This window comes from Pholis gunnellus (assembly GCF_910591455.1).
Source record: "Pholis gunnellus genome assembly, chromosome: 7".
Taxonomy (NCBI): Eukaryota; Metazoa; Chordata; class Actinopteri; order Perciformes; family Pholidae; genus Pholis; species Pholis gunnellus.
In genome coordinates this window covers 4,259,620-4,280,754 of record NC_136533.1, presented here as the reverse complement: position 1 = coordinate 4,280,754, position 21,135 = coordinate 4,259,620, and the positions used below count along the sequence as shown (strand labels likewise).

At 41.3% G+C, this 21,135-nt stretch overlaps 1 protein-coding gene across 2 annotated transcripts; it reads left to right on the top strand.

Annotated features, from left to right (window-relative positions):
- The first annotated feature begins 1,759 nt into the window (after positions 1 to 1,759).
- ampd3b (adenosine monophosphate deaminase 3b) lies at positions 1,760 to 20,677 on the top strand. Of its 2 annotated transcripts, XM_079162739.1 has the most exons (16): positions 1,760 to 1,968; positions 7,597 to 7,660; positions 11,944 to 12,166; positions 12,303 to 12,471; positions 13,060 to 13,225; positions 14,571 to 14,790; positions 14,925 to 15,054; positions 15,303 to 15,497; positions 15,880 to 16,011; positions 16,380 to 16,543; positions 17,034 to 17,160; positions 17,472 to 17,635; positions 17,821 to 17,941; positions 18,079 to 18,252; positions 18,875 to 18,985; positions 19,889 to 20,677. In XM_079162739.1, the coding sequence occupies exons 2-16, from the start codon at positions 7,603 to 7,605 to the stop codon at positions 20,063 to 20,065; spliced, it is 2,331 nt and encodes a 776-aa protein (XP_079018865.1). In that variant the 5' UTR covers positions 1,760 to 1,968; positions 7,597 to 7,602; the 3' UTR covers positions 20,066 to 20,677. The 2 variants fall into 2 exon arrangements, with proteins under 2 accessions (XP_079018865.1, XP_079018866.1); XM_079162740.1 differs by lacking the exons at positions 1,760 to 1,968; positions 7,597 to 7,660 and adding an exon at positions 8,735 to 9,350.
- Positions 20,678 to 21,135: the final 458 nt, after the last annotated feature.

Sequence of the window (21,135 nt, the reverse complement as noted above, 5' to 3'; positions counted from 1 at the left end):
CATTTCAAAAGATTAATTCTCTTTTTTTGGGAGGAATGTAAGTTTTGATGAATGGAGAGAGAGGCACAGCGTCCTCCTCTTCAGGAACACTGAAATAAAGACGAGATAGAGACGATCATCACTGTGGAATCTGACCTCCACCTCACGGAATCACAAACAACTTCACCATAAATCTGGAGGATTTCATCAAAACGTCCCCGTTGGAATGACGAGATTATATCAGTGTAATGCGTTACATCAATGACTTTCTAATTTCTTCAAAAGAGAACAAATATGTTGCCAATTATTGTTTGTCCATGTAATGCAATGCATCTCAACGCTTTCTTAGTTCTTTCTGCCAAGTGAGAGATATTTCAACTCTTAGAAATCCCAGATATCCACCACTCATAACTAGAAGTAGGCTGATAAACCTGCGACATAGAATCAGTAGATATGAAGATACGTAACAAGACATTACATAGCAGCAAAGCCAAACTGGGTTTGAAGTATTTTAGAAACTGTGCCAATAAATAGTTTGTCCACCAGAGAGCGCTGACGGGTTTGTTTTATTTAACTGCAAAATGTTCTGAGTATCTAAAAAACCAAAGATAACCGTGACGAAATGATTTGTTAATGAAGTGTTAATGATTTATGTGCCGCTAGTAATTTCTTCTTCTTTTAACTCTCAAACATCAACATCAGTATTTGCCTTAAAGATCAGGTGGGCTCTACTCATAATTCAAATTTAAATAGTTTTTTCTCCTCCAGTTGTCTGCTGATGTGTAATGTCTGCTTATATCTGCTTGACTGATCCCAGAGAAATCCCTGCTGTGATTTTAAAGTGGCTCGATTACTTTGAAAACTGTAAATATAGCCTTCGAGGGAAGAGAAACAAAGTTTGACACTAATAACTTTAATTCAAATGTCATATTTTTATGCATTTATTAGACAGCAACAAGAAACACTGTGATGTAAAATACTATAGTTCAAGGAAAGTTAAGGCGGTAGTACAGAAAATATAAATTGTGATCCAGCCGTCCAGGGGCGATGAGAGGGACTTCACTAACAGAAGTAAGCTTTACTCCACCACTCATGAGATACCGTATCCTGTATTTTCCCCAAACGAATGTGTACCACTGACAGTAACTTTTCTGCAAAGCTAATATTAACACCTTTTCCCCTCTTTTAATAATGATCCCTTTTCCCCTCCTGCATGTCTCTAAATGAGAAGCACTATTATAATTAAAAAGATGAGAATTAAAAAAAGGTATTTGAGACGGAGGTGAGACCTTCCTTCTCGACACTACTGCATAGTTCTGATAAGGTACGATAACTAGACAATAAAGAAGACGTGGCAAAGGTAATAATCACAAGCAACACGGCATCATTGGGTGTTTTGGATCTTTCAACATCAGATCAGTCGACCCCGTCGGGGTGAATCGAGCCCTGACCGATGTCACAACTTTAAGGAATTTAACTTCCTGTAATTGTCAACGCGTACTTCTCTCTTTAAGTGGTTAGGGGACATCCCGATCATTAGCTCAACCTTAAATTGAGATAAAACGTATTATTTATATGTAAATAAATAGTATCCGATGCAGGTCCTTTATGCACGTTTTTATGCAATCTAAGATGTTGCCTGCACAATGAACTGCACCTTGGCCTACAGCCTAAATAAACAGAGAGGAGTGGGATCTATAAATAGTTTCCAGTGGCACAAAGCGCGGGTGCAACTACAAGCTTCCTCCAGCACTTCCTCTACTGCACTGACAACAACTGATACAGATCTCTTCCTCATTCCGAGCTGTGGAACTTTGAAAGCGTTTAAAATTGTGCACCCGTTACAACACTTGTCCAGACCGGCAGCAAGGGAGTCGACCGGTCGTGTGTCTGCATGCTCGAGGAGGCTGCTCTGACTAGACTCGTCTTCTGTCCCGTGAAGCCTAATAAGGGTCTCTAGAGCCGACATTGTGCACGACCCTTCAAACAGTAAGTACACCGCTGTCACATCTGTTAATGTTAACTACGATTCTTTGCACCTGAGTTTTTATCTTCTCTTCTTTAGGCCTTCTGTCAATAGTCACATCTTATCGTTTGCATCCCTCTTGCATTCTTTCCAGCAAGTGAGCGCCTTTGTACGGTGGTATCTGGTGACTGGAATACCGTGGCTGTACTTTTGCCCCCGAAGATAATATTCTAAAGTAAAGATGCACATTTCTGAAGTGGCAGATGATTTTCAGTTCTACATTAATCATGTTTTCAGATCGGAAAGCATCTAGAATGTTTAAGAATAGAGGCAATAGAATAAGTTGTTGACTTTCAGGAACACAAAATGGAAGAGTGACAGGAAAGCTTTTTATTTGAGGTTTCTCAGCCTCAGCTCTTTCTCTGTGGAGTTTGTACAAAACACTCTACTCGTGTGTCTGCAGGTGTAATATGAAACTCTTGTTCCCACACAGCGCAAAGACGAGCCAGGTCAGGTAGATTTGAGACTATACATTTCCCACAGGTATGAATGTGATCGTCTATCAGCTGTGATGGGCAGCCAACTTACACTATTTGACTTGTTCATTACATTGAACTGTTGGCGGCAACACAGCAGTTAAAGAAACAGTGAAGTTATTGTACAATAAGTACTTCAGATTTACAGTAGCTGTGCTAGCAAGAGCATTAAAGCCAAATGCGTATACTCATCTATTCACTCAACGGGATAGTTTGGGCGTTTTCTCACACCGTCGGTGTGTTACCTAATGTAAGTGATGGTCGGCACGCCCCCAGTTTGGACAAACAGACAGAAGTACCAGCATGGGTGCAAACTAATGTACTACTGTGGAATGGGGCAGCAGGAAAATCTATATCTTAACCACACGTTAGATTTAGAATATTTTCCCACCACGGAACTGAACAGAGAGTGAAACTCATCTGTGTTTGTCAAAGGAGTCCTGTGGCTTTGAAGAGAGCGAAGATAAGCTTCACTTTCCATGTCGAAAAGAGCTGCCTGATGTCAAGGAAAGGTGTGAAGATATTCTAAATATAACGTACGCTTAAACAGATATTAATTTAGTTAAGGTGGGTCTTTCTTTTTAGGTGGCTAAAATACGTTTTGCTGCTACAACCTCACTTTAAAAACACCTGAACCATCCCTTTAATGAAACAATCCTATGCGCGAAATGAACAATGACGCATATATATTCGCTTATCGTTCACTGCAAGTCAATGCAAATGAACGGGGACATTTGCCTTCACTGGCAAAGCAAATTCTTATCTTCACGTCTCATGGAGTTCAACTTTGGGGAACTGTCAGTCACAGCCTCAATTAAAAGCAACGAAGTGTGTGATTGACTCCACTTGGCACTAGCGATAGGGATTAAAAACATCCAGTAGAGTGCAGATCACCGCAAGGTATGTCTGCAACATCAACTGCTGTAATGTTATATGAATGAGTACAAACCGCAATAAGCTAACCCCGCTCCGGGTATCAGACGTGTTTTTAATCCGCACTTCTGTCTGCACAGAGCCAGGTGCACGTCTGCGCTCTGTCTCACAGTCATAGCCTCTACTTTTACTTAGGCTTCAAGTCTATTTTCTTAATGAAACCCATGTAAATGTGAGGTTTATGCCTAATAAAAAGGCAGAAAATAACTGTCTCTGGCTGCTGTGTGTGTTGTTAATTTAGCCGTTAGCTGGTAGCCAAACACACTGTCCAAAACAATAAAAAGTGAGCAAACTGTTTCCCCCATTGACATACAGACTAAGGTTTATTTCCAGTGTGTCTTTGGCCAAAGAGAAGCAGCTGAACAAATGAAAAGTAAAGTGACTCCAGTATGTTTTAGTGCCATTTTAAGAGTTTTAAGCATATTTGAATGAACATTTGGATAATATTATGAATCGCAATCATTTCGTCCAGCATAACAGTGACATGAAATGTTTATGTTGTCCCACGCCTCCTTGCCCTGTAAAGCCAGATAAGACGTGATATAAAAAATAAAAAGCGTCACATCAACGTTCGTCGTTGCATGTCCGATCAGTTTGATACAGAAATGGAGCCACTAGCATCTATACTGGAAAGTTGGAACTACCCTTAACTGCCAAATTGGGAAAATATCCTAAGATTGTTTGTACAATCACTCAGTTAGCCTTAACATAGTGACAGTAAAACACTGAGAGACAAAGACTGATCATATGAGTGTAATGCGCTTGCGTTTGTTTAAGACCGTTGAGCAAAACAAACAGCCAACGATGACTAAGTCGGGAGGTGCAGTCAGACCGCAGACCAAAACTCTTTCAATTCAGTTCTGTTGACAAACAGATTCCAGTTATTCAGCGACATGTTTCAACAATCAGTTGATTTATTGATTTGTCCATGTCATTTATCCTGCACCACGAGCAACTGTAGAGTTGAGGTCATGTTGACTCCAGCATTGTGAGTCATGCTCACAATGCTAACATGCTAAGTTAAGCAGGTATAATGTTAAATAAATTCACCATCTTAGTTTTGCATGATAGCTTTAGTCAAAAGTCTGAAGATCACCAAAGATATTATGAGTCATCCTCAGGGCACCATGAATGTCTCAACCATATTTCAAGGTAATCTAGGGATGCGACAAGATTAGTGCTTTGCATGCAGGGTGTGCTCGCCAACCACCTGCAACCTGCTGATTAAAGTGAAGGAGGTTAGCACTGAAGTTAGCAACAACTGGGCTGACCTTTATTGTAAACCAGCCATTCTCTTTTCTGCTTTTTGTTCTTTTTTTTAAAAAACATTTCTCTTTAACCGTTTGCATTAATCGGTCAAAATTCTTATTGTTGGTTAACGGTTAAAGGTCTCTATGGTAATCCATCCAATAGTTGTCAAGATATTTCACTAAATGCCAATATGTCAACCTGCTGGTGCCCCTTAAGGAAATATGAGTCATCCTCTGGGTACCATGAATGTCTGTCCAAAATGTTAAGGCAAATCATTTCATAGCTATTGATAGCATGGCTAAAATGTGTTAATTCAACAGAGGATAATAAAATGTAAACTGACCAACATTTAAGCCTTATTCAAATTCAAGAGGTTCTAGAGGTGAAGTTTTTAGTTTAATTCAAATTAAACTAAAAACCACAAAATGAAATACATTTCTAACTAAAAGCTAAAGTGTAGATTACTTGGGAAATAAACTTTATTTTCTCCGGTAATGATCATGTTTAACCACCAATCTTAAAACAGTAGCCTCCTTTTTAACACTTTTTAAAATGCACAGTCATCCTTCCTTGGTGCGTCACAATTAAACACACAAAACCAGGAAGCGTCTGAAAACAGCCATGTCCCTTATCTCAGTAACGACATCCAGTGAAGTGAACAGTTCACCTCACATTAATACAAATATACAGACACAAATACACTCAGCTATGATTTTAAGTTTCCATATAAATGTTTGGTTATATTTGTCATACTTTATATTGTGCATGTCCAAAATGCCACCCAGCAGCAAACACAGTGCATTCCATTATCCAGGACCGAGCCTTTTAAAAAGCAACACGCCTCAACATGCCTTTTAAAGAAAAGTTCAGTTGTACACCAGTCGCACGAGTCTGCCTCACAGGGCGGAGAAGTCTTCTGTTGCCCTTACCTTCATGTTTACCTTCAGCAAATATATATATATCTATCAAGGCTTAAACATGCAGATCTATTCTCCACATAACGGGGATAGCAGCTCATTCTACCCATTCACATGCATTTGTGGACAATCTGACACAAACCTGCTGTACGTACAGTGTTCCTGCAGAGCCTTCACAGATGCAATGGTGTGACTCAAGTGTTAATGCTGCAATGTTTGGCCTTGTGTACATAAGCCCTCCGACTGAAAAAAAAAGAAAGACAGGAAATTCCAAAACCAACAGAGCATCTCAAGTGAACTGTTTTCAACCGACTGCTGACCACAGTTTCTCTTTTTGTGTGCGTCGGTCACCTCAAAGTTGTACACTCGATCAGACAACCAACACCTGTCACTGTGAATTCATAACAGAGTAAACCAAACTGTTTATTTCTCACTTTCTGAATAACAGCCAACACAATCGTGCCTTTATAGAATAAAGACCCGGGGCATCCTGCTACGTAAAGATCACCTTGTCAGCTCTTCTCCGGTTATTCCAGTGTTTCAACATTTCGAAGTTAAAGCAATGGAGGGGGTTGTAAGTAATTCCCTAAAACTAAATCTTTGAAAGGTTTTTTAAAAGTCAGCAAAGGAGACATTCAAACTTTTTTATGAGTAAATACTGCAAGTGGATCAAACATTCAAGTTTCTCAAGTCACACAACAAACGTAAGTAATGTTAAAGTCATCATTTCTAAATTAAGTTATTGTTTTAGTCTTTTACAGTGTAGAGGACTGAACATATACACAATTTATATAATTGACAAGAGGTGCATTGATAGCAGTTTTGGTCTTATATGTCCTAAAATAAAATAGTTAAAATCTTTTTATTTTCTTACCGATATGGCCGAGACTTAAATTCCCATTTCAAGTGAAATAAAAGCTGTTATTCTCATTGCATAGGAATAATTCAATTAATTCAAAGCTCCATTATTAATCAAAATTGGCAAACTAAAGGATTAATAATAATTTGGATAAATGAAAAGACGATATTTCTCTGTGTGAGTAATCGATGCTGTGAAAGTGAACTTCTGCTCCTGGTTTGGACGGAGACGGCTGTCGTGTGGAGACCTCAATGGCACTTTAATCTCCGTTAACTCCACTGACCCTCCCCAGCAGCTCTATCATTACAAACACATGTTGCGTGGGCAATTGCTGTGTAAAGACTCAGTTAAGTTGGTATTTTGGCAACACCAAACATTTCTCACTCGCACTTCTCCACCTGCACGGAATCAATGTGTTATTCTTACAACACTTGGCTGCGTTCTGCTCCGGTTTCATAGTTTCATTTTTTCTCAATGTGAATCTTCTCACAACATCAGCACCGGCCAAACTTGACCTCAATATGGAGCGGAGTACTGGTACACCTTTGTGAAGCTGATCTAAAGTCTGTTCCTCCACCTTCAGAGAGACAATGTCTCGTTCCATTGATGGTTTGTTTTAGTGAACTTTCTGAAAGGCCAGAACGTGCTACTATCAAAAGTTCAGTGTTTATCTACTACGGCACAAGGCAATACAATGATGTGATGATGATGAAACTGTGATATTAATGAAAATAAATAATAAAAAACTGAAAACCTCATACATTTGTAGCCAAAATCTAACAAGTAATGTTTATTAGCATTCAACAACTACAACCTCAATGGAGCAGCAGTAGTGGCTAATGCTAACAAGTATAAGTCTCTTACCTATGAGGTTCTAATATCATGTTTTATCTTTGTAGATAAAGAGATGAAAGGACTCCTCTCTGGCAAAATACTTAGACAAACAAAAGCTAGTGAAATGGAAGTTCACCCTGAAGAGGTGCAGGACTTTTGACCCCCTATACACACTCTTGAGATGTCAAGTCAACATATTGTACCAACTATTTTCTACTTTAATTTGGTTCTGAAAACTCCACCAGCTCACCCAGAAGTCACATCTGACACCACTAAACTCTTAGTCCACTACTAATTAAAGCTTTGTTTCTCTCAATACAGATCAAAATGAAGAGAACGGAAACGCCCCTTGGCAAGGCGAAGACTACACGATGCTTCGGGAAAGGTGAGAACATACTCCTGCAGGGTTTTACCTTCCATTATACGCCTCGGGCTACAATTGTCACTTCATCGCTTTTAAGAGAGCAACTAAATCCTGGTTCATTCAGCAACAAACCTGAACTCATGTCGAGCTTTTAGATATAATGTTATTAACGTGTACTTTATTGTATCTCGCTGTATTCTGTCTAACCTTTTAAAACGTACTTCTAGGGACAGGTGTTGGAAATTAGCATCCGCTATAAACACTGATGCTTGTATCGGACAGCTGTTTTTAGTTAATAATAAATAAATAAATAATAAAGCTAGTCAAAAACTTTAGACCCTCAACCCCGACGGAACCCAGAGACACTCCTGTCCGGTCCAGTGTAGTGTGAACATAGTCTACACACACACACATTCATAAAAATAAAGTACCAACGGTCTCACGTATACCACAGTTCACCATGCGTCTGTTGACAGTGTTGCTAAATCAAAGTGTCCCTCCATCGTTGGTGCTCGACAAGGACTGAACAGTGCCACCCCACTTAACATTCCTGTCTTATCACAGTACTAAATAGTGAGCGGGAAACAGTTTCCGTTTCGGCAACATGAAGAGCTACGATGACCGTGTAGAGTTTTCATCAAGATAATAATACAGAACTGGAAGAAAAAGCCCCGACCAATAGCTTTGTGAATGGATCATTTTGGGACATCGGGTTCAGGTTTTTCGACCCCCATTTCTCAGTGAGAAGACGGACGCTCCTCCTTTAGACATGTTTTGCTTTCACTTTGTTTCAGTCAGATTTTGGATTGAGTTATTTTGGATACAAGGATACACAGTTATGAGTACTGACTTTAACTTTCATCCCTCTGCACTGTATTCAGAGTGATAATCTCTTTACAGAGTCTTGAACATGCAAGTGTAAACCATCCACATGAGATCACAGTAAAGCATTTACTGTACATGGCATTAACTGCGTTTCTCTTAATCCCTGATCAGGTTAAAAGAAATAATATTTCTTGTTAAATACATTTGTTGACATGACTTTCTGCAGGTAAAACATTGACTGTAGCAGCGTGAACCCTTACATGCTCGCTCCACCGCGGACAACTGCTGGGACCGTTTGCTTTTGGTCAATAATGGATTCTTTAAATTCCTTAAATTCACAGTCAGTGGATGAAGCTATACTTCACTGTCATTTGGGGGAAATTAAGATTTTTCAAATGTATTTCCCCATGACTTTTATATCGCCTTAGAGCGGTCGTATCCCCCCCCCTCGTTGCCCCGCCATCTCACAGATAGCCGCTCACACGTTAGCAGACAGTTGCGACGTACCAGCTTGGATTAGCAGCCCCTGTTGCCATGACGCTTTCAGCACCCTAAAATAGAGGTAGAGAGGGACACTCAAGACAACAACAACTAGCAGCTGCATAATACACACTGTCACCCGGGCCACATAAACAGAGGAGCAGAGCTTGACCGAGGCAGTAGGAGGGAAAAGCCGGGAGAGGAAGCATCGTAGAGCCGAGAAAGAGGCAGGCACCAGACCCGAGTCGAGAGGTTTCTGCAACACTTTAGCAGTGGTCTCTGAGACAAAGACAGCTCAGAGCTATATAGTCTTAGAAGAGACCGGAGGCGACACATGACAGCTGAAATACTTGACTCACCAGGCAGAGACTGAGAGAACCAAACATGGCCAAAATCACAAAGGAAGGTAAGAGACACATAGAGCTCCTTCAGTCCTTCAACGTCTGTGGTTTGAGTATTCACTTTATTCAGCAAGTACACCAGAGTATTTTTAATTACTGAAGCAATTTAATAAACATTTTTTTAATGATATTTTAGGCTACGTAAAGGTCTATTTTTCCAAAACACAAATGCATATTTTTAGAAATGTTGTTACATATGTAAACAGACCCTCCCGACAGACTGCTTTTAGTGCGTCAGGTTTCTATAAGGAAGGAAGTGGGTCAAGGTCACCCAAGAGGCTGCTCAGCTGTTCCGGTAGAGAGAACGTACACAAGTCGAGAGGCTCGTCAGAAATGCCGGCTTCCCAAATATGCAAGTTGAAAAATATTGTGCCAATGTCATGTGCGACGGCGCCAAGAAGAGTTTTCAGACGGATAGAGTTGCATGCAGAGAAGTTTGCTCCGTGATATAACGGTGCAGCATTTCCTGTCTTGCACTTGTTGATTCACATACCAACAGTGACCTGCACTGGCTGCAACTTTAATATTAATAGTAACAGTGATGACAAGGTGATGAGAGTTAGTGGTGCGACGGATTATAAAACGTGGTTCGTTATAATTTACCTTCGCCCAAAACTCATTTTCACAGAACAGAGCCTGAAGGCATCATAATGTAACCGAACTGAACCTTTGTTCGTTGGCTGTTAGCGATGCTGCCGCCGTCCTGTCAGTTTAAACACACATCGGTTGTTTACAATGTAACATTATTAGATCTGTGAACAGAAAAGCATGACGCTGACGTCCTGGTCGCATATTTTACTGAATATTGGCGGATAACGATCATCAGTAAAACTTTATTTCACACTGTGGTGGTTAACGTTAAACGATTTAATGGTCCACTAAACCGCTACTGAAGGGTGTTGAATAGCAACAGTATATCTCACACCAGTGGGATTCAGTTGGCTGCCAAAGTTTTATTTAAAAACACAACTCTGCTGTGCTACTCAAAATATGAATTCACAGGGTCTCAAGTTTCAAAATAGGAGCCAGGCTCCTCATGCCGTGGGTATGGAAGAGAATCAGGTCAATACAAACAAACATGACTGTTTTCCCAACCAAAGGGTCAAGAGGTCAACAATGATGGTATGATAATAACTTCCCTTCTAACAACAAAGAGGCGGACATTCCTTCTCCATTTACAGTAAAAAGCTGAATTATCAGGATACTTATCTGCAGATTCTTTGAGAATGTTTACTTAAGTTTGCTGTTCCTGGTTTTAAAGTTTCTATAAATAATCTAACAAGGACGAAACATTTGACTGACTTAAAAGACTACTATGGTGAAATGCAACAAACGATGAAAAGCACGAGGAACAGTTGTCAACCACACTTACAGTGATTGTATAGAGGTGTGAATCCTCAACGATTCAAACACACAACCATTCTCAATGCGTCTTGATGTATTGCATCCACAATCTTCTACATTACTGTACATGAATACTTTTTCATCAATTAACACAAGCAGTCAGATAAATCTGAACTCCCCTTTTGCTGCGAAAGTGCTTTTAAAAATCAGACGACGACAGTCTTTAACATAAAAGCTGATTCTTTTCAGCATCTGTGTGAGCCACCTCAGCACATCAACATACATGCTCTGAATGCTTGTACGTCTTTTACACTGCAGGAATTAGCCTATAGCCGCTAGCTGACCTTTCCTGTCTCACAGCTCTTCTACTCTCACTTGGTTTAATTTCTGCGTCTCCTGACAGGTTCAACAACACCACGGTAGAATTTCAGGCTGCGTGCGCATTTGTTTTTTTTAGATTATGATCTGTCACTGCCTCGTTCACATACTCGTGAAGAGTAATCAGAGAGGGGTTGACCCGTAGTCCCAGTCTAGGACAGCCAGCACCCTGATTAACTGTGTTTGCTGTAACTTGTCCGACGCGTTGGCAGGACATGTAGCCACTCAAGACATGTTTACTGGTGAGAGTTATGATGAGGCATTGCAAAACATGCCAAGTGAATCTCCTCACCCCCGCCACCCCCTAACCTCCAACTCATATTCGGCAGTCTCATGTTTATCCTGCTGGTATGTGTATTCACTGTCACCGCTAACATAATGTTAGTTCTCCCTCACAGACTGTATCTACTTCAGTGTGGTGAAAAGAGAGTAAGGGAATGACATGCGCTTTCAAGACTTGGTTAGGTCGCCCGATAAGCATGTCCTTTCTGTAATTTTACAGCGCTTTTCCGACCACTCAAAGAGCATTCACACTACTCGTCATCATTCACCCATTCACACACTGACGGCAGGGGCTAAGTGCCACCTTATGTGCCATCCACATTCATACACCGCAGGCACAGCTACGGGAGCAACGACGAGCCGGGGATCGAACCGCCGATCCTCTGATTGAAGGAGCTCTCCACAGTCGTCCACACAATGTCATTTGGCATAAGCCTGCGTCCACTGTAGGCCTACACAAGCAACAGCTCTCTGCCCAGAACTACTCCATCATTTACATCTTTATTAATTGTAATAAACACTTTTGTCGGATATGCCTTTTAACAAAAAACAAAGAGAAAACATTCAAACTCAAATCGTTCTCGACTCCCTCAGACATACCGCGGCTCTTTCAAAGACTGTCGATGAACGAGGTGGATGAGAGGGTACGCCTGCTGGCGGAGAAGGTGTACGCCACTGCCCTGAAAGTGGAGGACACCAATGATGCTCTGTCGCTGTTCAACGTGCCGGAGGACTGTCCCATCGGCCTGCACGAGGACAGGGAGAGGGCGCTGCAGAAGGAGCTGTCCGCGCAGCAGTCTCAGGAGTCTGCTAAGAGGTAGGAAATGTGTTTGATCAAATCTGCCCTCTCTTCATGTGCAGCCCTTTTGCATCTCAAATCTCCATGTGTGAGCTGAAAAGATGTGAGCGAGTAATGCCCGTCCTCTCTCTCTCTCTCTCGCGTGCGTCACTAGGAAGAAGAGTTTCAAGTTGAAGCGTTCGCTGTCGGTGTCGTCGCAGATACCCTGCGATGGTGACTCGGTCCGCTCCCCAACGCTGGACTCAACCACACCAGACGGTTTTCCCACAGAGGACTCTCCAGACTTCCAGAGAGTGACCATCAGTGGAGATTACTGTGCAGGGGTAAGAAGGGTCAACGCATAACATGAACTTGGAACTGTGGCTTTATGCTCATCACATCTCTCTGCACTCAAAGATGAGCATCTTCATTCAAAGAAAAGTGGCTGTGCGACAAAGATCGACGCACAACAACTAGACTTAAAAGAGAAACTCGGTGAGGCTGCTGTGGTCATTTCACACCAGAAAACTAAATGGATGAGGTATTTTTAGATTCCTATCAACATTGGAGCAAAGTTTGTCCCAAAACTAAAAGGTCTATCCTCTGTATGTTGGTAATTAATATCTAAATACAAAGAAGATAAAACTGTCGATAGAATAAAATAAGGACAGAAATGAATGTAAACTCAATAATGCTGAGATTGCCAATTGTGTGGTTGCTGAAATGCTATCTGTCAGTGTTGCACAAGAGCCGAGGACTTCCAATATGGCTACCAGGTGTCGTCTTTAAGCTGACGTGAGGCAACACCAGGAAGAGCATGCATTTAGCTGTGCACCGTAGTTTCAATGAATTAGTATTACTCTAAAAGAGGATTTTAGGATTTTAAATGAATTTCTTGGTGAAGTAACAACTTTTTTTCATGACGTTTCCAGATCACAGTTGAGGATTATGAGCAGGCAGCCAAAAGTCTGCTTGGGGCTCTGTTCATCAGAGAGAAGTACTCCAGACTGGCCTACCACACCTTCCCCAGGACCACCGCCCGGTTCCTCCGCAGCGCCCAAAATGAGAAATGGCGGGAGGAGGATGAGATCATGCCAGGTAGGGGCATCAGAGAAGCTCCTCTTTCACTCATTGGACAAACGTTTTAAGTTAATACTCCTGTCTTTACTCTTGTACACTCAATGGAGTTGCGACGTGGGAGGAGCTATTTTGGGAGCTCTCGGATCCATTCATGTTTTCCATAAGACGTATTAGATTTTGGATGTTGTAGTGTTGCAATATGGCTTCAGTGTTTCTGAACTTACCAGACTGTTCTAGCTGTTATATTATTTGCTTTTATCTATTTAGTCATTATATATCTATATTACTGATTATATTACTGTATTTATCAAAAATCTCAGAATGTCAATGTTTTATTAAAAGCACCAATGGTCAACCCTAAAATATTGTTGCAATATCGATATTAAGGATTAAAACATTTGTTAAAGCTTCTTTGATAAAACGGTTGAAGCCTATGTAGATAAAAACTTCATGGTAAAATTAATCAGCTCATTCTAAGCTAACGAAAACACAATGATTCTTAGTTTGACGTTATAACACACTCAATATCAATAATATATTAAATTTCTGACAATAAATCCCCCTAAATTCTACACACTTTTCCTTTATGTAATATTAAGGATGACGTTTAAAGAAAGAATTGAAACCAAACAGCGACCGCTCCAACTCTATGTACCTTCATTCTAGACCTGTGCAAGCAAAGCCGTTTGTCCAGCTCAACCAACCAACCAACACAACACTGTAAACAAGTGTACAACCCTGTGATGAAACAGGTGACATATCTTTTCTTTGCTGTCAGTGAGCCATGTTAAGCCTCGACTGCAGCACTCTCACATCCAAGGTTAGCAAAACAATTCAGACTGAGAGCAGAAAGCAGCAGCGATAACTCAAGAGACAGATATAACAGCGGCTATTTCCCGCACTCGATTCAATGCAATGGGTGTCCTTGAGAGAACAGCAAGAAGAAAAGTGTTGGAACAACGAGTGCAACATTAAGTTGATGTCAGAGGTTCTGTGCTGTTTACGTTTAGTTGTGTTTTGCATGGTAATGATGAACAAAACGTCTATTTTTACAACTTCTCTGTGTTAGTGTGAAGAGAGTGTGAGCCAAAGTCAGTCGAACCATTCATGACTACAGATAGGAATAGCTGTCCTACACTGATACATATATGGATATGACCAATGTGTACTGTAACCTGGCCATCAAGTGCACTGTACTACACCAGACTTGGGGTAAAGAGAACGTGGGAGCTAAATATTGAAGGTTCATAATCTCAAAGGGTTCAGATAAACAGTTTACAAAAAACATTATTTTTAGAGTTCAGATTCGTAAACAAAGTAAACTCATTTGCCCTTTTTGTTTATTTCCTCCCATCGTCTGCAGACATCTGGCCTTTCCCTCATGAAGGGGAGGACCCGTACTCCATGGAGGGTATTCCTGAGGACCTGAACTACGAGCTGCAGATGAAAGACGGCATAGTTAATGTTTACGACAACGCCGAGGCCCTGGAACAACAGCAGCCCCACAACCTCCCGTACCCCGACCTCGAGACCTTTGCTATAGACCTGAGCCACGTCCTCGCAATGATAGCCGACGGCCCAACGTGAGTGCTCAGACGTTTTAAATATTTAACTATATTCAACTCATATTTCACAAAATACCCTTCCTGAACTGTGGAGCAGTATGCCTGAGGAAAAGATTAGTGACATATCTTACATTTGCCTCCATGCCTCACAGGAAGACCTACTGTCACCGACGGTTGAACTTCTTGGCCTCTAAATTCTATCTCCATGAAATGATGAATGAAATGGCCGAGATGAAAGAGCTGAAATGTATTCCACACAGAGACTTCTACAACGTCAGAAAGGTCGGTTGGTATTTTTTTACATCTAGCTCCGCATGCAAATAATCATAATATAGAACCTCTGTATTAAAAAAGATGTAATAAGATTCATGTGGCCGACATTGCTTCAGTCTGAGCTTTTACTCTGAAGGGCCGTCTCGCTACAGCACAATTTATTTCTAACTAAAGTGCCCTGAGTCTAAATAAACCGAAGTTTATGTATCCGCTGTCAGATGAAGTCATGCACATCGTCTGCTTCATGTCCAACACAGGTGGACACGCATATCCACGCTGCTGCCTGCATGAACCAGAAGCATCTGCTGAAATTCATAAAGACCACATACCAGACGGAGGCCGATCGCGTGGTCTTGGAGATGGCCGGTCAGAAGTTCACGCTGAAGGAAGTCTTCCACAACCTCAACAAGGACCCCTACGACCTCACCGTGGACTCTCTGGACGTGCACGCTGTAAGAACAAATTCATAACCGTCAAACTCAATCAATTCCAGCTACATTTCTGCAATACATCCGGTTCGCTTTGGATGATTTATCTCAAAAGAAAAAACGTCCTTGAGGCAAATAAATCAGGTAATCACGTAATAGCTCCATGTGCATGCAGAGGTTCAATTTGTCGTGTTCAAATAACGACAGAAGTTTTCACTAACATGTGCTTACTGACACAAGGATGCAATTATGGGTGTTCATGCGTTTCACGTGGTGTTATGCAATCATTTTTATGTTCCATGCGAGGACCTCTTAATGTGTAATCTGACAATAATCAACACAGTCACTTTGTTGGACGGAGAACGTGATCACAAGATTCCCCCTCTCTCACGAATCACTCTCTTAGGGAAGACAAACATTTCATCGCTTTGACAAGTTCAACTCCAAATACAACCCAGTGGGAGCCAGCGAGCTGCGAGAGATATACTTGAAGACAGACAACTACATCAAAGGAGAATACTTCGCACGTCTCATCAAGGTGTAGTATGAGTTTAAGTACTAATATCACTCGGAGGCCCTGCAAGACGGGGTTTTCATGTATCTAAATAGATTTCTGCTCAGGTTGAAGTTGGATGAAGCTAAACTGGAATTATAAAAAGTCAACAAACTCCGTGATAATGAAGGTGATAATTGCTTTGGTTGTAAAGGCCTGGCACCCACTGTTGGTGGACAACTGATACTAGAGTACATGAAGTATCTTAAAGTACCCTTGCTCTATTGGTATTTAGAAATACCACGCATGCAAACAGAAACTTGTGATCTGTTGCGTAAAGAATTAACAAACGGTCGCTTCTGCTTCATTGAGAAACATCACCAACGTCCTGTGGTTTTGGCGTCTTGTTTCAGGAAGTGGCCAAAGAGCTGGAGGACAGCAAGTACCAGCACGCCGAGCCCCGTCTGTCCATTTACGGCCGCTCTGCCAACGAGTGGGAGCGCCTCGCAACCTGGTTCATCCAGCATAAGGTCCACTCACCCAACATGAGGTGGATGATCCAAGTTCCCAGGATCTAGTGAGTGCTCAGGGGAAAGCTGGGAGACAGCGGGCACATTCCCGACAGTAACATAATAATACATGGTTCTTTTAACGCAAAGCGGCCTGCGCCCATTTAAATGTGACGATGAGTTATATGAAAGGTTCCTCATCTTCACAATTGTTGTATTATTTCCTCCTTTAAATCATGACTGATGAAATTCAGGTAGTTTATTTAGGATGACCATTAGGGCGGCACCAACATGACTTTTTTCAGTTATCGATACCTGGGCTTTGGGTATCGGCCGATACGGAGTACCGATCCGATACCATTAAAACGATGCATCCCTCACTGTGTGGAATAGATTTGAATCATTCCTTTATGTGTGCGGCAACATCAGGCTTAAGAAATCCTGAGAAGATCATTTTTAATGTCAGAGTTTAATTGTTTTCCGAATAAGCAAACAAGTGCTAAAAATCTGTTTTTTTGTACGGCAAGATGAGTTCATTTGATTCATTTTGTCTTGCAGTGACATTTTCAAGTCAAAGAAATTAGTACCAAACTACGCCAAGATGCTGCAGAACATTTTCCTCCCCCTCTTTGAGGCTACAGTGAATCCCCAGAAGCACAAAGCAACCCATGTATTCTTGAAATACGTAAGTACGCCTGTGATCGGTGGAATCTGTGACAAGAAACCTTTTAAAGTGAAATACTGTAGTAGCAAATATATGTTTGTTTTGCCCGGAGTATTCTCTGATTTTTAGTGACACTTCTTTGGAAACAGACTGAGCAAACTTTACCAGCCACTCATTAGAGATTGCCATTGTTTTCTTTGGCTGGTGAGTGAAGCAAATCTACGAGCCGCTTACATACTTTACCAGCATTTGAGCGGTGCTGATGAACATGCATGATTGTGTAGTATTTGTTTCACGAATGTGCCGCTGACATCGTCGTCGTTGTCCTGTAGGTGACAGGATTTGACAGCGTGGATGACGAGTCCAAACACAGCGACCACATGTTCTCTTACAAAAGCCCAAAGCCTGAGGCGTGGACCACCGACGACAACCCTCCATACACCTACTATCTGTTCTACATGTACGCCAACATCATGGTGCTCAACAACCTGCGCAAGTACGTCCTGCATGACTGTGCAAAGATTCCCGAGTGGTTTTATGACATCGAAGGCCAATGCAATTAACACCTTGTGTTACTTGGCACGGCACAATCATGTTCACACTGATTCCTTCCTGCAATAAAGCCAAGATGTAAACACCAGAAATATGATGTTTTTTGGCTCATTATTTGTCCCTCCTCAGGGAGCGAGGACTGAACACCTTCCAGTTTCGTCCCCACTGTGGCGAGGCCGGCTCCATCACCCACCTGGTCTCTGCCTTCCTCACGTCTGACAACATCTCCCACGGACTCAACCTCAAGAAGGTGCAGTCCTGAATCCATGCCAGGGTTTGATACTCAAAGTCAAACAATTTGCTGCCAGCTCAAGTTTCTGCAGTACAAGTTTCTGCAGTAACTCCGGTAGCATTACTCACATTGCTTTGCCGTCTACACCCCCACAGAGTCCAGTGTTGCAGTACCTGTACTACCTGGCCCAGGTCCCGATTGCCATGTCCCCACTGAGCAACAACAGCCTGTTCCTGGAGTACTCCAAGAACCCGCTACGAGAGTTCCTGCAGAAAGGCCTGTGTGTGTCGCTGTCCACTGACGATCCCATGCAGTTCCACTACACCAAGGTCAGAACCACCAGGACCAGAAGGGATCACATGACTATTTAAGTTCCTCACAGTCAGGATCACTTTACGGCGGACTGTCTTGGTGACACTAGTCCGGAGGTTATCAGCATCAGTATAATGCACAATACTGTGTGTGGTGCAGGAACCCCGGGACTTCACTTGATGAAACATAAACTAATAAGTATTGGGAAGGGCTGCAACTAACTGTTATTTTTCATCAATAATTGTACTGATTCTTTCTTCGATATAGCTGTTTATCGTTTTTTTTGTCAATGAAATGTCATATAAAGTGACAAAAATGTCGAAACTTCACAGACTGACCAAAAGTCCAAAATCCAAAGATATTTGGTTTACTATGACAAAGAGAAGCAGCAAATCCTCTCACTTGAGCAGCTGGAACCTCAGACACTGAAGAAACTGTTTCAGTAGTTTTGATAAATACAATTAAATAAATAAATGACAAACAAAAAATCAATAATCAAAATAGTTGATATCATTTTTCGGTCCAGCGACGAATCATTCCAGCTGTACTAGTAGGACACACATGATCAAATTACTCTCATAAGAATAAGCCATAATGAGTATGAATAAATGAATAAAATGTTCCTTTTAACCCTTTCAGGAGGCCCTGATGGAGGAGTACGCCATCGCAGCCCAGCTGTGGAAGCTGAGCACCTGTGACTTGTGTGAGATAGCCAGAAACAGTGTGTTGCAGAGCGGACTCTCACATCAGGTAAAGTCGATCTCCATCAGTTTCATTCCTGGCTTTTAGGACTTTACTACGTATTTCTCCATCACCCTCCTGCTTACGTCCATCACGGTCTACAGGCTGAGCTTCATTAAACTTTGCATGCTGCCAATAAAATAGTCCAATCCTTAACAAAATAAGGTTCAAATTGGGGGCTTGAGCCAAGAATTTGCAACTTTTGTCTGTTTAACAAAGCTATTCTTCTGAACTATATGTCCCTCAGTGAGCGAGCAAAGACGGTTCCAATACATATTTGAGAATTTAAAAGCTGAGAGACATTCTACAGTTTAAAATAAACTTGTCAGTGCTCTCTGGTGGACAAACAATGATGACACTGTTTCTAAACGGCCTCAAAGATATTTCTGGCATCACTACGGTTTCTTCCCTTTGTCAAGATATATCTTTGATTCAGCTAATATTGGCCTATTCAAATTTTACAGTTGGGCTCTCTCAAAAACTTTCCCCTAATGAGCAAATTATTGGTCAAACATTACATTATATTAGCCCCACATGCATTGTACTGAGGAGTGCTTCCTCTTTTGTACAATCCCTGCCTCAGTTATCCAAAGGTCCATAAAGGTCTTGCTACGTCACCGTAATAAATCTAACTGCTTATGGAACTGACCTAAATGAAACCTTGTCCTGGAGCTCATAAATGCTACTGTGTCCTAATACAGAGGAATATCATTCAGTCACGTTGTAACATAAGATAAGATACTCCTTTATAAAGCTGAACAAGAAGTTTAACAGCTTGTTCTCAAATAGAAAAGGTCAACAATTCAACCAAACTATCTGCACAAATACCACATGTTGAGGTGACAAGTATGCGTTATATCTGCTCTATATTGTATCTATATTTTTCTATTTCTTTACCTTTTCACCCTGCAGGAGAAGAAACACTTCATTGGTGCAAACTACCGACAGGACGGACCGCGGGGCAACGACATTCACCGGACGAACGTGGCACAAATCCGCATGGCCTACCGCCACGAGACACTGTGCAACGAGCTCAGCTTTCTGGTGGACGCAGTGAAGACGGATGTTGTCACCGACCTGCCCGAGTGATTTACCACGCGAGCACAAACTGTGCCTGAATATATCCTCAGGGATAAAAATATATATCGAATGTTAGATGACACGTACATTTTTTTTTACACATTCAACTTTCTGACCCAGATTTGAAAAAGGGGTTCTTTTTATTTTATGTTGGTGCAGAAATGTGTTGTGTTACTTGATTGTTAGACCGTAATGAATACTGCATCTGTGAACTTTGCCCTCATTTAATTGGGAAAGAAGTTTATTTCTTCTTTTGACGGGTGTGAAGTGCACTTGTGGATTTGGATATATCAAAGATTTAGAATAACAGTCATTCAGAAGCTGAATATAAAATGAAAAATAGTTCTTATAATCGCAGAGTCGGCAGTGATTGGTGATTTTGTCACTCGCATTTATGCACATTAGAAAGACGTTTATCTGGACTATAGGTCTGAAATGAAAGATAAGTGCAAGTGTGCTTTACAACTAGTTTTGTGAGAACATTGTGATGAAATCAGCAGCACAAAACCCTGTTGTACTCACAACTGTAAAAAAGACTACCTTGTAATAATTTTTCTTTTCTACGATTGTCATTTCTTATAGATTTTGATATGTAAATAAAGGCTGCAAAACAGTCAACAATGTTGCCCCAGAGCTTCTTTTTTTTACTTGTGCATGAGGTTACATATAAAATGAGACTGAAAGTGAGCGGATCTTCTTAAAAACTAAGAGTAGACATCTGCTGCCAACTTAATAATAAGAGACATTTAGACTCCATCCACAAAGTCATTAGTTTAAATACAAGCCCTTTATTCCTGCATCTTAAAACAACCATCATCTCAGTTTTTTAAATTGCATCCCGTGGTACTCTATTAAAACTCCTATAATAAATAAATATCACCTAAAGTGTGTCGTTACTTTGTGACAGTGAGTCTTTTGTCTAAAAACTGGAGTGCACTGCTCATACTAATGAATGACTCATAAAACAAATGCACTTTATGGCCATTAGCCACCTGTAACTAATGTATGAAGGACACTTCTACAGAGGAAGATAAATATATCCCCCATGGCCCAGAGAGAGAAAACTCATTACTGCTCCA

What these genes read in the sequence shown, in the direction of transcription:
- ampd3b (XM_079162739.1), top strand. Translation starts at nt 7,603, where the DNA reads ATGAAGAGAACGGAAACGCCCCTTGGCAAGGCGAAGACTACACGATGC. An exon ending in GTGGAGATTACTGTGCAGGG is followed by an intron (nt 12,472 to 13,059) that starts GTAAGAAGGGTC and finishes TGACGTTTCCAG; the next exon opens with ATCACAGTTGAGGATTATGA. An exon ending in ATCCAAGTTCCCAGGATCTA is followed by an intron (nt 16,544 to 17,033) that starts GTGAGTGCTCAG and finishes TTTGTCTTGCAG; the next exon opens with TGACATTTTCAAGTCAAAGA.